Genomic DNA, 19,090 nt, shown 5'->3' with positions numbered 1-19,090 from the left:
ACTAAAATTAGCAAGGCTATCAGAAAGCTTCGAACTTTCATCGCCTTTAGTATTGCCATTGGCCTTGATGGCAATAACATTTACTTGCTCAGGGACCCACAGATTATCTTCTCATGTGTTAACTACCCGCCCCCCACCCCCTGCATTTGAAAATTTTACTTCCAATCCTGGGTTCCATCCATGACAGACTAACATGAATAAATACTACAAGTGATTTATGATGCCTCCAGAATTATCATTAGCAGGTTCAAGCCATATTTCCAAAATACCTACTTAAACAGACCCTTCCTGATCTAAAACTTGTAGATTTAGTCATCTGGAAAAGACAGCAGAATAAAACTGCCCTTGGACATTGATGGAAAGGATCTTATCAGGTACTGTTAACAATGGACACAATGGTAAAATTGTAAGGTAATGATGTTGGATCCATGGTTTCCAACTAAAAAGATGTACTTTTTCCTGATTGCTGGATATTCATTCTATCATCATCTCTTGCCTAGATTATTTCAATGGCCTCCTAACTGGCCTCCCTGTTTCCATCCTTGCTCTCACCCCAGTCTATTCAACACAGTGGCAAGAGTGATCTGATTAAAATTCAAGTCAGATCATGTCAGTCTTCTGCCCAAAACCCCCCAGTGGCTCCCCATCTCACTTAGAGTTAATGACATAAATCCTTACAATGAACTACAATGTCTTTCTTACATGATCTGTTCCCCTACTACTTCCCTAATATTCCCTCTGCTTCAGCCACACTAATCTCTTTGCTGTTACTCAAATACCCTAGGTATACTCCTACCTCCATAGCCTTTGCACTTACTATTCTCTCTATCTGGAATGCTCTTTTTTCAAATATCCACATAGGCAGATCCCTCTTTTCCTCATGGCTGTTAGCCCACGGCCAATCTTCCTCAGCAAAAAGAGGAGGTTTGGCAACAGATGTTAGCTCAGGGCTAATCTTCCCTACATACACAAAAAAATTATATGAAATTCAGATTTCAATGTTCCTAAATACAAAGTGTTATTGGAACATAGCCATGCCAGTTTGTTTACGTATGGTCTGTGGCTGCTTTCATGGTACAACAGCAGAGTTGAGTAGTTGCAACAGAGACTGTATGGCCTAGAAAACCTAAAATATTTACTATCTGGTTCTTTACAAAAAATTTGCTGGCCTCTGTAATATACCATAATATTTATCTTCTTATTGTCTGTCTCTCCTAGTAGAATATAAACTCCATAGTGGTAGGGGTTTTTGTCTATTTTGTTCATTACTATATCCCCAATGGACAGTACTTAACATGTAGTAGACAGTCAATATTTTTTGAAAGAATGAATACTGAAAAAATATAGGCAGTAGTTTTAGGTTAGAAAATTTGGTGATGAAAGGAAGGACAAAGAGACAACTGTAATTTCAGGAGGATGATAAGGTTGAAGGAAGGTTTTTGGATAAAGAAGACCTTAAAATAATTATAGTGACAGGGGAAAGAAATAGCAGAGAGAAAAAGATTAAAGACCTAGGGTTGAGATTTGTAGTGAAGGTCCCCAGAGAAAGTTACTTCTTTCTTAGAGAGAAGAAAGAAGAAAGGACAGCTAAGGAGGAGAGAAGTTGATGAAATTCACGTTGGTGGCTACGAGCTCAGAATATTACAAGATAAGGTTTTCTGCTAAAAAGAAGGATAAGGCATGTGGGCTTAAGGACAAAAAAATATTTTGGGAGGTGACATCAGCAACATAGCAGAGTGAGCTGTTCCCTTTGTCTCTCCCCCTTTGAATTACAACTAAATGGACATTCATTGATCAGGAGAGGATACCCACGCAGCACATCAGGACGCCTGAGAGACCCACGCAGCTATACCTCTGAAGGTGGATGGACTACCCCCTGGGGAGGTGGTGGAGATGGGTGAGCACTCTCTGGCCCCCAGGCAGCCCAGTGCATGCATGCAACTGCTCTCCCAGCTGGAGCGCTCATAGCACCACCGTGGCCCCGAGGGTGGGAGCGTGCCTCGGCATGACTGCAGAAACAGGTGATGGCAGCCCTGAGCCCCTGTGTGATCACTTCCCTGTCCAGTGGGAGAGTCCTCAGGGCTGTGCAGTTCACAGGGAGCAGATCAAGCTCAGACCCAGTGGGGAAGCCCCACCCACCAAGCACAAAGACTTGTGTGACCTAGGAGCAGATAGCGGCAGAGCTACAAGCCTGAAAGAATGAGCTCCCAGCTGCCTTGAACTCCCATGGTACAGCTGTGGCCCTGAAGGGGAGAGTGTGACTCGGCAGGACTGTGGGAGGAGGTGGCAGCAGCCCTGAGCCTCCATGTGATCACTCTCTCGTCCAGTAGGAGAGTCCACAGTCCCCTGGTGGTCCCAGGGAGTGGCTCAGACTAGGACCCAGTGGGGAGGCCCCGCCCACCAAGCACAACAACTGGTGCGACCTAGGAGCAGATCTAGGAGCAGACAGCAGCAAAGCTGTGGCCTGGGCAAACAAGCTCCCAGGTGCTGCAAATGCCCATAGTACTGCTGCAGCCCCGAAAGGAGGAGAGTGACTTGGCAGGACTGTGGGTGCAGGCAGCAGCAGTCCTGAGCCCCTGTGTGATCACTCTCTCATCCAATGGGAGAGTCCACAGTCCCACCACAGTCCCACAGAGTGCCTCTGGCTCAGACCAAGTGGGGATGTCCCACCCACCAAGTACAATGGCTGGTATGACCTAGGAGCAGATGGCAGCTGAGCTGCAAGTACAGGTGAACCGAACGAGCTCCCAGCTGCTGTGAACACTCACAGTACCACTGTGGCCCCAAAGGGGGAAGCGCATCTCAGCAGGACTGTGGGAGCAGGTGGCAGTAGCCCTGAGCCCCCACATGACTGCTTTCCCATTCAAGTGGGAGACCCGACAGGGCCACTGCAATCCCAAGCAGTGGTCCAGGTTTCGACAGGCACAGCTGACAGGGATCACAGCAGGTTCAGATTACCCATATCCTGCCGCCCCCAGTGGTGGCAGGTGGAACTTGCAACCAAATACTAGCACTATGTGCTGGCACAAATGCACTCCATCAAATGGTATAAAGAAATATATTAATACTCCAGACCAGAAGGAAAAAGACAAACACCCAGAAATCAATACTGAAGGCACAGAAATCTACAATCTAAATGACAGAGAATTCAAAACAGCCATCATAAAAAAATTCAGCGAGGTACAAGAGAATTCACAAAAACAGTTCAATGAAATCAGGAACCAAATTAATGAACAGAGGGAACTCTTCACAAAAGAGATTGAAACTATAAAGAAAAACCAATCAGAAATGTTGGAGATGAAAAACACAATGGATGAGATAAAGAAAAATCTGGAGTCCTTAAATAACAGAGCTGACATTATGGAGGATAAAATTAGCAATCTAGAGGACAGGAATACAGAAATGCTTCAGATGGAGGAGGAGAGAGAACTAAGACCAAAAAGAAATGAAGAAATTCTCTGAGAAATATTCTACTCAATTAGGAAATGTAACATAAGGATTATAGGTATTCAAGAGGGAGAAGCGAGGGAGAAAGGAGCAGAGAGGTTGTTCAAAGAAATAATAGCTGAGAACTTCCCAAACCTGGAGAAGGAGTTGGAATTACATGTAGATGAAGCCAATCGAACTCCTAATTATATCAATATAAAAACATCTTCTCCAAGGCATATATTAGTAAAGCTGGCAAAAGTCAATGACAAAGAAAAAATATTAAGGGCAGCAAGGCAGAAGAAAATAACCTACAAAGGAACCCCTATCAGGCTGTCAGTGGATTTATCAGCAGAAACCTTACAGGCTGGAAGAGAGTGGAATGATATATTCAAAATTCTGAAAGACAAAAACTTGCAGCCAAGAATACTATATTCAGTGAAAATATCCTTCAGATACGATGGAGAAATAAAAACTTTCCCAAACAAACGCTGAGGGAGTTCATTGCCACAAGACCCTCCCTACAAGATTTGATCAAGAAGGCCCTCATACATGAAAAAAAAGAGGAAAGGGTTTACAAAGCCTTGAGCAAGGAGATAAATAAGCAGACAAAAAATCAGAAAATTGCGACTCTCTATCAGAACAGATTAGCAAAGACTTAATCATAACTCTAAAGATAAAAGGAAGGAAAACATCAAAAATAAAGATAATTACTTCATTTTAACCACAAATTCACAACACATAATGGAATAAGTTGTGACAACAACAACTTAGAAGGGGAAAGGGAAAGGGAAAGGGATGAAACCGCTTAGACTAAGAGAATGAGAGGCTATCAGAGAATGGACTATCTCATCTACAAGATATTTTATACAAACCTCATGGTAACCACTAAACATAAAATCAGAACAAAGACACAAACGAAAAATCAAGAGAAAACTGAGAAAACCATCATAGAGAGCCACCAAACTCAATTTGCAGTCTGAATACACGGGATGAGAAACAAGGGACATAAAGAACAACTGGAAAACAAGTGATAAAATGGCAGCATTAAGCCCTCATATATCAATAATCACTCTAAATGTAAATCGATTGAATTCCCCAATCAAAAGACACAGAGCACCTGGATGGATTAAAAAACAAGACCCAACGTTATGCTGCCTTCAGGAAACACATCTCAGCTCTAAAGAAAACACAGTCTTAGAGTGAAGCCATGGAAGATGATACTCCAAGCTAATGGCAAACAAAAGAAAGCAGGTGTTGCCATACTTATACCAGACAAAGCAGACTTCAAGATAAAAAAGACAATGAGAGACAAAGAAGGACAGTATATAATGATAAAAGGGACACTCCATCAAGAGGACATAACACTTATAAATATATATATATATATATATATGCACCCAACATGGGAGCACCAAAGTACATAAAGCAACTATTAACAAACCTAAAAGGAGATATTAAGAGCAACACAATAAGAGTGTGGGACCTTAACACTCCACTGTCATCAATGGATAGATCAACCAGACAGAAAGTCAACAAGGAAATAGTGGAAATAAACGAAAAACTAGATCAGATGGACTTCATAGATATATATAGAACACTCCATCCCAAATCAGCAGAATACACATTCTTCTCAAGTGCACATGGAACATTCTCAAAAATAGACCATATGTTGGGAAACAAGGCAAGCCTCAATAAATATAAGAAGATTAAAATAATATCAAGCATCTTTTCCAACCACAATGCTATGAAAGTAGAAATCAACTACAAGAAAAAAGCTGGGAAAGTGACAAACATGTGGAGACCAAACAACATGCTACTGAACAACCAATGGATCATTGAAGAAATTAAAGGAGAAATCAAAGAATATCTGGAGACAAATGAAAAAAAAAAATACCATCTCATATGGGATGCAGTAAAAGTGTTCCTGAGAGGGAAATTCATAGCAATACAGGCCCACCTTAACAAACAAGAAAAACCTCAAATAAGCAATCTTAAACTACACCTATCAGAACTAGTAAAAGAACAAAGTCCAAAGTCAGAAGAAGGAGGGAAATAACAAAAATTAGAGCAGAAATAAATGAAATTGAAACCAAAAAAATAGTAGAAAGGATCAATGAAACTAAGAGCTGGTTCTTTGAGATGACAAATAAAATTGACAAACTCTTAGCCAGACTCACCAAGAAAAAAAGGGAGAAGGCTCAAATAAATAAAATTAGAAATGAAAGAGGAGAAATTACAATGGATCACAGAAATACAAAGGATTATAAAAAAATACTATGAAAAACTATATGCCAATAAATTGGACAATCTAGAAGAAATGGATAAATTCTTAGATTCATACAATCTCCCAAAACTGAACCAAGAAGAAATAGAGAATCTGAATAGACCAATCACAAGTAAAGAGATTGAAACAGTAATCAAAAATCTCCTCCAAAATAAAAGTCCAGGACCAGATGGATTCTCTGGAGAATTCTACCAAACATTCAAAGAAGATTTAGTACCTATTCTCCTCAAACTACTCAAAAAATTTGAAGAAGATGGAACACTTCCTAATACATTTTACAAGGCCAACATCACCCTGATCCCAAAGCCAGACAAGGACAACACGAAGAAGGAAAACTACAGGCCAATATTGTTGATGAACATAGATGCAAAAATCCTCACGTAAATATTGGCAAACTGAATACAGCAATACATCAAAAGGATCATACACCATGATCAAGTGGGATTTATACCAGGGACACAGGGATGGTTCAATAACCGCAGATCAATCAATGTGATACACCACATTAACAAAATGAGGAATAGAAACCATATGATCATCTCAACAGACACTGAGAAAGCATTTGAGAAGATCCAACATCCATTTACGATAAAAATTCTCAATAAAATGGGTATAGAAGGAAAGTACCTCAACATAATAAAAAGACCATATATGACAAACCCACAGCCAACATCATACTCAATGGGGAAAAATTGGAAGCCATCCCTCTGAGATCAGGAACAAGACAAGGGTGACCACTCTAACCACTCTTATTCAAGATAGTACTGGAGGATTTGGCCAGCACAATGAGGTAAGAAAAAGAAATAAAACGAATCCAAATTGGCAAGGAGGAAGTGAAACTCTCACTGTTTGCAGACGATGTGATTTTATATATAGAAAATCCTAAAGAATCCATGGGAAAACTATTAGAAATAATCAACAACTACAGCAAAGTTGCAGGATAGAAAATCAACTTAAAAAATCAGTTGCATTTCTATACTCTAATAACGAACTAACAGAAAGAGAACTCAAGAATACAATCCCATTTACAATCGCAACAAAAAGAATAAAATATCTATGAATAAATTTAATCAAGGAGGTGAAAGACCTATACAATGAAAACTATAAGACATTATTGAAAGAAATCAATGATGACATCAAGAAATGGAAAGATATTCCATGCTCATGGATTGGAAGAATAAACACAGTTAAAACATCCATATTACCTAAAGCGATCTACAGATTCAAAGCAATACCAATCAGAATCCCAATGACATTCTTCATGGAAATAGAACAAAGAATCCTAAAATTATATGGGGCAACAAAAGACCCCAAATAGTGAAAGCAATCCTGAGAGAAAAGAACAGGTTGGAGGCACCACAATCCCTGACTTCAAAATATACTACAAAGCTATAGTAATCAAAACAGTAATCAAAAACAGTAATCAAAACTGTTTTGTGTGTACAAAAACAGACACACAGATCAATGGAACAGAATTGAAAGCCCAGAAATAAAACCACACATATAGGGACAGCTAATCTTTGACAAAGGAGCTAAGAACATACAATGGAGAAAGGAAAGTCTCTTCAATAAATGGTGGGAAAACCGGACAGCAACATGCAAAAGAATGAAGGTAGACCTTTACACAAAAATTAACTCAAAATGGATTAAACACTTGAAGGTAAGATGTGAAACCATAAAACTCTTTGACATTCACATTTGAAGGATTTTTTGGAATACCATATCTACTCAGGCAAAAGAAACAAAAGAAAAAATAAACAAATGGGACTTCATCAAACTAAACAGCTTCTGTAAAGCAAAAGAAACCATGAACAAAATTAAAGACAACCCACCAACTGGGAGAAAATATTTGCAAATCATATATCCGACAAGGGGTTAATCTCCAAAATATATAAAGAACTCATACAATTCAACAACAAAAAAACAAACAACCCCATCAAAAAATGGACAGAGGAGATGAACAGACCCAAAGAAGATATATGGATGGCCAACTGGCACATGAAAAGATGTTCAACATCACTAATCATCAGAGAAATGCAAATCAAAACTACAATGAGATATCCCTTTACACCTATTAGAATGGCTATAATTACCAGGACAAAAAACAAGACATGTTGGAGAGGATGTGGAGAAAACGGAGCCCTCATACACTGTTGGTGGGAATGCAACTAGTACAGCCGCTATGCGAAACAGTATGGAGATTTCTCAAAAAATTGAAAATTGAAATACCATATGACCCAGCTATCACACTACTGGGTATTTATCCAAAGAACATGAAATCAACAATTCCAAGAGACTTATGCACCCCTGTGTTCACTGCAGTATTATTCACAATAGCCAAGACATGGAAGCAACCCCAGTGCCCATTGACTGACAGACGGATAAAGATGTCGTATCTATATATACAATGGAATACTACTCAGCCATAAAAAAGGCAAGATGGTCCCATTTGCAACATGGATGAAACTTGAGGGCATTATGTTAAGTGAGATAAGCCAGACAGGGAAAGACAAACACCATATGATTTTACTCATATGTGGAAGATAAACAAATTCATGGACAAAGAGAACAGATTAGTAGTTACCAGAGGGGAAAGGGGTTTGGAAGTGGGCATAAGGGGTAAAGGGACACATATATATGATGACTGACAAATAATAATGTACAACTGAAATTTCACAATGTTATACACTATTATGATATCAATAAAAGAAAAAGATAAATAACAAGTGCTGCAGAGGATGTGGAGAAAAGGGAACTCTCATACACTGCTGGTGGAAATACGAACTGGTACAGCCACTATGGAAAAAAGTATGGAGATTTCTCAAAAAACTCAAAAATAGAAATACGATATGATCCAGCTATTGCACTTCCGGGTATTTATCCAAAGGACATGAAAAAAACTAGTTTGAAAAGATACTTGCACCCCCATGTTCAGTACAGCATTATTCACAATAGTCAAGACTTGGAAGCAACCTAGGTGCCCATCAATGGATGAATGGATAAAGATGTGGTATATATATATACAGTGGAATATTACTCAGCCATAAAAAAGATGAAATCATGTCTATGGCAACAACATGGATGGATCTTGAGAGTATTACACTAAATGAAATAAGTCAGACAGAGACAGACAAATACCATACGATTTCACTCATACGTGAAAATAAACTCACAGATACAGGGAATAGATTGATGGTTACCAGAGGGGAATGGGGTGGGAGTAGGGTGAAAGGGGTAAAGGAGTATATATGTATGGTGATGGATGTAAACTAGACTTCTGGTGGTGAGCATGATGCAGTCTATACAGAAGTCAAAATATCATAATGTACTCCCGAAAATTTACACAATGTTATAAACCAATGTGACCTCAATAAAAAAAACAAAACAAAACAAAAAACATTTTGGAATCACCATTGTGGGGAATATGATACACAGTCAACAAGAATCAGTTTTATTAAATGTCTAGCTGTAAAACCATGAAATTTTAGCAGATCCAATAAACATGGTCTCACAAATCTTAACAATGTTCAAATAGTTCGAGGGAAGGAGTGAAAAAAGCAATGAAAATTAACAAGGCTATAGTAAAATATGATGGATTGTGTAATTTTTTTTCACCTTTCTCTGTCTCCTATAGGAGAGCATTCCTTACATATGGAGGGTATCAAATCAATGTCTGCTCAGTTCAAGACAGAAAGGATGAAATGGAGAAATGCACTAATAGTAATCAACAAGGTTACCTTGAACTTATTCAAAATAACCTTTGGCTTCACCACCAAACTGGCCTTAAATGATATAATCACACATAGGACCTGCTTGGTTTCCTACTCTCTTCATCTTCCCCCTCCTCACTACTAACACCATTTAAACTCCCAGTTATAGGCTCAGTCCTATACTAAGCTCTAGGATCAAACTTGACATTAGTTAGAAAAGATTAGAAGGCACTGCTTCAAATCTTGGAAGACTGTATCTAGTCACTTTATATTCTTCTTCTGGTAATTGTATTCCAGTCTTGCTCTCTATGCCTGAGCTCCACTTTTAAAAACAGCCTCATATCCCAGTTCCTTTAGGTTTGGAGCTCTACCTTGCTCTTCCTAGTCTGTCTGCATATACCCCCAATGCCTCAAAGATTCGAGTCCTGCCTGAGTCCAAATCTCTATGGTTGAAGACCTGTTTCCTCTTGATATGCTTATGTGATGCCAACTACCGGTGTGCCTAATTCATGGAATATTTCCAACACTTAGATTTCCCTCATTGCCATGATCTGCTTATCTGCCCTTTAGGATACCCTGATGCCAGCAACTTGGTTGAATCAAAGGCAACTGTCTTGTTCATCTCTGTAACTCCACAGACTAGCACAGTGCCTCACACTGTGCTCTTTCTTTCTATCTTGAGTAACTGATTAGATATCCTTCCTTAGTTTGCAGATGAATCCATTCCCCCAACTGTCATGTCTAGCTCCAGGTCCAGGTCCTCACCAATCTGCCAGGCCAATATAAATCATGGAAGTTACAAAAGCTTTGTGATCACCTTCTTTACAAGTCTTTAAGTAAGCAGTAGGTAACTACCTTTCTGAAATAGCTAATGGTATCCTGTACAGAAATATATAATAAATTAGGTAACAAAAGCTGTGTGATAATCTTCTTTTCACGTCTTTAAGTAAACAGTAGTCAACTATCTTTCTGAAACACTTAAATGCTAGCCTATGCAGAAATATGACGGATTAATTAATATTTCAACTTCTCTTCTAGGACTATGAATTTATAACATACAAACTAAACGGTAAATAGTCTTTTGAGAATAAATCTAAAGTATTTAGTCAGATAAACAACCCTTCAAAGAAAACAAATCTTCAAAGAAAATGTCTGGAATTACAACTCTTAATCACATGTTTTCCCCTAAACTTGTCATTAAAACTTGAAAAGCAACAAAAACTTTCATATTTTATCAGGGTCCACACTCGCCCTTCCCGCTTTTTGTCCCACCCACCTCCATTTGTGCATACTACATGATACCCAAAGGAAGAAATGTCTCAATTGCTTTGGAAAGTATGAATAGCTCTATTCTTCAATAAGTTTTTATCTCTTTTACCTTCTAGAATTTTGTCCTGATAAGAAATGAATTGCTGAACATTTTTTAGAGTGGTTGCAAAGGCAAGAGATAATCCAGAAAATAAAAGAATGACCATTTCATCCAAGTATTTGCTCTCACTGAATGCTTGACCAAAAAATGTGTACCTTAAAATTTAGTCTGCTTCAAAGGACAATACTGAAGATGGTTAGTAGCAAATAATTTTGTTCAGGCGTTCCAATGATATATTACCCTCTAGAACAGGGTGCAAAAAATAAACAGCAAGTAGTGGAATTAATGATCTTCCAAATTCTGCCTCCTTTTGGGAAGTTCCACTCATTAATGTTTACAGTGTGCAGATCAGGAAAATATCAATTTGACTTTATCTTATATGAAGGAACTCTCAGACATCCTAACCTAACAGCCAAGAAGTCACACCACTGCACCTATCTCTCTCATTTACTGCCTTTGAAAAACAGGTAAATCAAAGAACCTTGTCAAGTTGTTTCAAATGCAGGTAACAGGAAGCCATGTTCCTCTGCAGCTTGGCCAAGTCCGGATCCATTTGATCAGATGCATACAATCTCAGAGAATAATAGTACCAGTGTAAGGTATCAGCGTAATTTTGTACCTAAAGTTTAAAAAGAAATAACAAAATCACAGAGATATCTCTACATTTGATCCTAATTTTTCCAACTCACCCCTAGAAACAAACAAAAAATGGTATTTTGTTTTTAGGCAACCAAAACACAATACCCTCTTTAGTTGAGTTCTAAGTGCATTTTATTATCACTCTTGATTAGTGTAAGTTATAGATAAAGTGTCAATAAATATTCTCTCTTTTCCCCCTACATTAGAAAACTCACAGAAACCATCAACAAAATGAAAAGGCAATGTGCTGAACAGGGTAAAATATTTGCAAATCATATATCTGATAAGGGGTTAATATCTAAAGAACTCATACAACTCAATAGTAAAAGAAGATACAATTTTAAAAACGGGCAGAGGAAATGAATAGATATTTTTCCAAAGACATACAAATGGCCAATAAGTACATGAAAAGGTGTTAAACATCACTAATCATCAGGAAAATGCAAATCAAAACCATAATGAGATATCACCTCACACCTGTTAGAATGGCTATCATCAAAATGAAAAGAGATAACAAATACTAGCAAGGAAGTGGAGAAAAGGGAAACTTTGTACACTGTTAGTTGGAATGTGAACTGGTATGGCCACTATGGAAAACAGTATGGAGGTTTCTCAAGATGTTAAAAATAGAACTACCAAGGGCCAGCCTGGTGGCGTAGCAGTCAAGTTCGTGCGCTCTGCTTCAGCGGCCCGGGGTTCGCTGGTTCAGATCCCGGGCGTGGACCAATGCACTGCTTGTCAAGCCATGGTGTGGCTGCATCCCATACAAAGTGGAGGAAGATGGGCACAGATATTAGCCCAGGGGCAATCTTCCTCAGCAAAAAGAGGAGGACTGGCAATGGATGTTAGCTCAGGGCTAATCTTCCTCACACACCCACACACAAAAATAGAACTACCATACAATCCAGCAATCCCACTTCTGGATATATATCCAAAGGAAATGAAATCATTATCTCGAAGAGATATCTGTACTCCCATGTTCATTGCAGTTTTATTCACAATAGCCAAGGTATGGAAACAACCTAAATGTCCTTTTACCGATGAATGGATAAAGAAAATATGGTATATGTATATAGTGCAATATTATTCAGCCATAAGGAAGAGGGAAATCCTGCCATTTGTAACAACATGAATGAACCTGGAGGACATTATGCTAAGTGAAATAAGCCAGACAGAGAAAGACAAATATGTAAGGTATCACTTACATGTGGAATCTTAAAAAAAAAAAAGAAAAAGAAAAGTTGAACTCATAGAAATGGAGAGTAAAATGATGGTTGCCAGGGGCTCGGGGGTGAGGGAAATGGGGAGATGATGGCAAAAGGGAACAAAAGTTCAGTTATAAGATGAAAAAGGTCTGAAGATCTAATGTACAGCATAGTGACTATAGTTGATAATACTGGATTGTATAATTGAATTTTTCTAAGAGAGTAGAACTTGAGCGTTCTCACCAGAAAAAAAAAAGGTAAATATGTGTGAGGTGATGGATGTGTTAATTAAATCGATTGTTAGAACCCTTTCACAATGTATACATATATCATATCATCATATTGTACACTTTAATTATATTATAATTTTGTCAATTATACCTCAATAAAGCTAAAAAAAATTTCACACATGGGATGAAGAATCTAAGAGGGTGGTGAACCACCCTAGAAAACTCAAAATACAATTTAAAAGTTATTAACATGATGATAAAAATTTTAAAAGAGAACAGCCATATTTCACCATGCTAATACAGCTATTTTCATTTTTCTACATTCCATTTTAACTTTTTCCTTTCGTACTTTTATATAGTTGTAATCATAGCTTATATTAGAATTTCATGCTCTATTCTTTCCCCTTAACTTTGTTTTGTAAATACTAATCTATGTTGCTATGTAGTCTTCACAGTTGTCAATTTAAGGAATATATAACATTCAATTAAGTTAATATACCATGATTTTCTTAATCTTGGATATTTAGTTAATGTCCAGGGTTTTTACTATTATAATTAAATGCTGCTGTGTTTTTGAACAAAAATATTTTTTTTACTTTTGAGGCACTTTAAAATTTTCAATGGTAACAAGCTATTAGGAAAAATATGATAGAAATAACCTGGATAACTTTTTTTTTTTTTAAGATTTTATTTATTTATTTTTTCCCCCCAAAGCCCCCGTAGATAGTTGTATGTCATAGCTGCACATCCCTCTAGTTGCTGTATGTGGGACTCGGCCTCAGGATGGACGGAGAAGTGGTGCCTTGGTGCGCGCCCGGGATCCGAAACCGGGCCACGAGCATCGGAGCGCGCACACTTAACCACCAAGCCACGGGGCCAGCCCTGGATAACTTTTTTTAAGCTAAAAAAATTCAGATTGCTCATGCACATCAAGTTAAGGTAGATGAGTCCCATATCAAGAAGTTGGGATACTTCAGTTTTCAATGAAGAACAGGAGTAATCAAGACCTGAAAGGCAAAAAATGCACTCTTCAATTAGAAACAACTGTGCTGAGTAGGTACAACACTGCCTTTGACTATTTAGAATTAAAATTACATTCTCCAGAGTTGGAAGTGAGAGTTTAAAAAATCATTCTGCAAGACTGGAAAATGAGGGAAAAGAAGACGACTCAATAGGAGAAGGGAATTTGGAAGTAATTTTTCACCTGCTCATTAAGGAAATAGATACAGGCCCTCTAAAAGAAAACAAGGACACCATTCTATTTTGCAGCACCTAACCTTAAGGTGTAAAACAAGACATTTTTGGAGCTGGCCTGGTGGCGTAGTGGTTAAGTTTGTGTGCTCTGCTTCAGCGGCCCGGGATTTGCAGGCTTGGATCCTGGGCGCGGACCTATGCACCACAGGCGTCCCACATATAGGGTAGAGGAAGACGGGCACAGGTGCTAGCCCAGGGCCAATCTTCCTCAGCAAAAAGAGGAGGATTGGTAACAGATGTTAGCTGAGGGCTAATCTTCCTCACCAAAAAACAAAAACAAAAACAAAAACAAAAACAAAAACAAGATGTTTTGATATATATATACATTGTGAAATGATCACCACAATTAAGCTAATTAACTTACCATCACCTCACACAGTTACTTTTTTTTTTTGGTGAGAACACTGAAGATTTACTCTCTTAGCAAATTTCAAGTATACATTATTATAACTATAGACACAATGCAGTATGTTAGGTCTCTATAACTTTTTCATCTGATAACTGAAAGTTTATATCCTTTGACTAACATATCCCCAATTCCCCCAACCCCCAACCACCAAATCCTGATAACTACCATGCTACTCTCTGTTTCTATGAGTTCGACTTTTTTAGATTCCACATATAAATGAGATCATGCAGTACAGTCATGCACTGCATAACAATATTTTGGTCAATGACAGACTGCATATACAATGATGGTCTCATAAGAGTAGTACCACATAGCCTAGGTGTGTAGCAGGCTATACCACCTAGGTTTGTGTAAGTACACTCTATGATGTTCACACAATGACGAAATAGCCTAACAATGCATTTCTCAGAACGTATCCCCATCATTAACTAACACGTGACTGGATTTGTCTCTGTGTCTGGCTTATTTCACTTAGCAAAATGTCCCCCAGGTTCATCCATGTTGTCACAAAAGGCAGGTTTTCCTGTAAATTGCTTTGGGTAGTGTGGACATTTTAACAATATTAATTCTAATGAACAAGGGATATCTTTCCATTTATTTGTGTTTTCTTCAATTTCTTTCATCAATGTCTTATAGTTTTCAGTGTACAGATCTTTCATCTCTTTGGTTAAATTTATTCCTAAGTATTTTTTTGTTTTAGATGCTATTGAAAATGGGATTGTTTTCTTAATTTCTTTTTTGAATAGGTCATTGTTAGTGTATAAAAAAGGAACTGATTTTTGTATCTTGACTTTGTATCCTGCAACTTTACTGAATTTATTTGTTCTAACATATTTTTGGCAGAGTCTTTAGGGTCTTCTATATATATAGGATCATGTCATCTGCAAACCAAGACAATTTACTTCCTTTCCAATTTGGATGGTTTTTTGTTTCTTTTCCTTGCCTAATTGCTCTGGTTAGGACTTTTAGTACTACGTTGAATAGAAGTGGTGAGAATGAGCATCCTTGTCTTGTTCCTGATCTTGGAGGAAAAGCTTCTAACTTTTGAGTATGATGTTACCTGTGGGCTTGTCATACATGGCCTTTATTATGTTAAGGTACATTCCTTCTATACCTAATTTATTGAGAGGTTTCATAACGAAAGGATGTTGAATTTTGTTAAATTTTTCTTTCTACATCTATTGAGATGATCATATGATATTTGTCCTTCATTCTGTCAAACATGGTGTATCATATTTATTGATCTGCATATGTTGAACCATCCTTGCATTCCAGGGATAAATTCCACTTGATCATTGTGTATGATCCTTTTAATGTGCTGCTGAATTCAGTTTGTTAGTATTTTGTTGAAAGTTTTTGATCTATGTTCATCAGGGATATTGGCCTGTAGTTACCTTTTCTCGTAGTGTCCTTGTCTGGCTTTGGTCTCAGGGCAATGCTGGCCTGATAAAATGAGTTTGGAAGTGTCTAAGATGAGTTTGATTTTGAGAAGGATTGGCATTAATTCTTCTTCAAATGGTAGGATTCACCAGTGAAACCATCTGGTCCTGGGCTTTACTGTGTTGGGAGATTTTTGATTAATGATTCAATCTCCTTAGTCATTATTGGTCTGTTCAGATTTTCTATTTCTTCATGATTCAGTCTTGGTGGGTTGTATGTTTGTAGGAATTTATCCATTTCTTATACGTTGTTTAATTTGTTGGCAGATCAGTTCACAGTAGTCTCTTATGATCTTTTGTACTTCTGTGGTATCAGTTGTAATGTCTCCTCTTTCATTTCTAATTTCATTTATTTGAGTCCATTCTCTTTTTTTCTTGGTTAGTCTAGCTAAAGATTTTTCAAAAAACTCACTCTTATTTTTGTTGAAATTTTCTGTTGTTTTGTTTTTCTGGTCTTTATTTCATTGATTTCTGCTCTGATTTTATTATTTCCTTCCTTCTGCTATCTTTGGATTTAGTTGGTTCTTCTTTTTATAGTTTCTTAGTTGTGAAGTTAGGTTGTGTATTTGAGATCTTTCTTTTTTGTTAACACAGGTATTTATCATTATAAACTTCCCTTTTAGAACTACTTGTGCTGCATCCCATAAGTTTTTGTATGCTGTGTTTCCATTTTTGTTTGTCTCAAGATTTTTTGAATTTCCTTTTGATTTCTTCTTTCACCCACTGATTGTTCAAGAGTATATTGTTTAATTTCTATCTATTTGTGAATTTTCCAATTTTCCTCCTGTTATTGATTCCATTTTGAGTTAATTTTCGTATAAAATGTTGGGTGTAGGTCAAGATTATTTTTTTTGCCTGTGGATGTCCAATTGCTCCAGCAACATTAATTGAAAAGACCATTCTTCCTCCATTGAATACTTTTGCACTTTGCTGAAAATCAGTTGAGCATATTTTCACAGGATTATTTTGGAGTTCTCCATTGTGTTCCATTGATCTATGTGTTTACCTCTAACAATACCACACAGTCTAGATTACTGTAGCTATATAGTAAGTCTTGAAATCAGGTCAAGTGATTCCTCCCACTTTAATCCTCTTTCTCAGAAGTGTTTTAGATATTTTCATTCCTCTGTTTTTATGTATAAATTTTATTGTTTTGTTTTGTTTCTGAGCTAACATCTGGTGCCAATCCTCCTTTTTTTTTTTGCTGAGGTAGATCAGCCCTGGGCTAATAAATGTGCCCATTTTCCTCTACTTTATATGAGACACCGCCACAGCATGACTCGACAAGCAGTGCATCGGTGTGTGCTCGGGATCCGAAACTGTGAACCTGGGCTACCAAAGCAGAGCACACGCACTTAACCACTATGTCACTGGGCTGGCCCCTCAGTATAAATTTTAGAGTAATCTTCTCCCTATATATTATTTATTATCTTTTTGCTTGTAACATATATGTATCTTCACATTTAAAGTACGTTTCTTTTAAGCAGTCCATAAAGTTGGGTCTTGCTTTTGTACCCAATTTGACAATATTACTTTGTCACTGTGGTGCCAAGGTCATTTTCATTTAATGTGATTTTACATACACTGAGATTTTAATCTATTATTTTGCTATTTGTTTTCTTTTTGCCCCATCTAAATTTGTTTCCTCTTTCCTCTTTTTCTGCCGTCTCTTAGATTCTTAAGTATTTTTTATGATTTTATTTTGTCTCCTTTCTTGGATTATAGATCCTGCTTTCAATCCTTTTGGATATATACCCAGAAATGGAACTGCTGCCTCATATGATAATTCTATTCTGAATTTTTTGAGAAACCACCATACTGCTTTCTATAGGGGCTGCACTATTTTACATTCTTACCAATTACTTTCAATTTTAAACAATATTTGTGCTGGGCATAGAATTCTAGGTTGACTTTTTTTCTTTCATTATTTTAAAGATGTTGCTCCACTGTGTTCTTGCTTGCATTGCTTCCAATGAGAAATCTGATGTTCTCCTTAATTTGTTCCTCTGTATGTAAGGTGTCTGGCTGATTTAAGATATGCTCTTTATCATTGCTTTTGAGCAATTTGATTATTATGTGCCTTGGTTTAGTTTTATTTGTGTTTCTTGTGTGTAGGGTTTGCTAAGCTTTTTGAATCTGTGGGTTTAGAGTTTTCATTAAGTTTTAAAAGTTTTCACTCATTATTTCTTCAAATATCTATTCTCTCCCTCCTCATTTGGGGATTCCAATTACCTATATCTTAAGCTACCTAAAGTTTTTCCATCACTCACTAATGCTCTTTTAATTTTTTTAGTTTCTTTTTTTTCCTCTGTGGTTCATTTAGGATGGCTTCTATCGCTATGCCTTCCAGTTCACTAATCTTTTCTTCTGCAATGTCTAATCTGATTTTAATACTATCCAATATATTTTTCATCCTAGAAATAGTTTTCATCCCTAGAAGTTTGATTGGGGTCTTTTATATCTTCCATGTCTCTATTTAAATTTTTGAATATATGGAAAACAATTATAAGAGCTATTTTAATGTCCTCCACTAATACTAACTTCTGTGTCAGTTTCAATTGATTGCTTATTCTTTTCATTATAGACTGTGTTTTCCTGCCTCTTTGTATGCTTGGTAATTTATTACTGGATGCCAGACATTGTGAACTTTACTTTGTTGGGTGCTGGATAGTTTTCTATTCCAATAAATATTCTTGACCTTTACTCTGGGAAGCAATTAAGCTCCTTGGGATCAATTTGATCCTTTCAGTCATGCTTTTATGATTTTTTAGGTAGGTCTGGAGCAGTGATCAGTGTAGGACTAATTATTCCCCACTACTAAGACAAGACCCTTCTGAGTTCTCTACCCAATGCCCCACAAATTAGAGGTTTTCCAGTCTGGCTGGTATGAATAGGCTCTATTCCAAGACCTGTGTGAGTGCCAGGCACTCCTCCCTCTAATATTTTTAGATGGTTATTCTGCTGGCATCGGGTATTTTCATCCCATATTGTCCTGAACAGTACTCTGCCAAACACAGGAGGAGGACTCTGTGATTGCTGGGGTTGTCTTTCTGTGCTATGCTTTCCTCTCTGGTACTCTGTCCTATGAATCCTAGCTTCCTTTGTCTCCTTAGACTCTCAGT

At 37.4% G+C, this 19,090-nt stretch overlaps 1 protein-coding gene across 9 annotated transcripts in view; it reads right to left on the bottom strand.

Moving 5' to 3' along the window:
* The window catches only part of TEX11 (testis expressed 11), a 372,335-nt gene that overhangs the window by 137,934 nt on the left and 215,311 nt on the right, over positions 1-19,090 (bottom strand). For all 9 annotated transcript variants that reach the window (XR_015550362.1, XM_087426479.1, XM_087426478.1 and 6 more), the window contains one exon: positions 11,274-11,411. Coding sequence is in view for 8 of the 9 variants with exons in the window: in XM_087426479.1 (XP_087282605.1) it covers positions 11,274-11,411 (138 nt within the window). In the remaining variant the exon portion in view is untranslated. The remainder of the gene's footprint in view (positions 1-11,273; positions 11,412-19,090) is intronic.

The sequence above is a fragment of the Ceratotherium simum genome, chromosome X (assembly GCF_057802395.1).
Source record: "Ceratotherium simum simum isolate JZ-2026a chromosome X, ASM5780239v1, whole genome shotgun sequence".
NCBI classification, from domain to species: Eukaryota; Metazoa; Chordata; class Mammalia; order Perissodactyla; family Rhinocerotidae; genus Ceratotherium; species Ceratotherium simum.
This window is presented reverse-complemented; position numbering and strand designations above follow the sequence as displayed.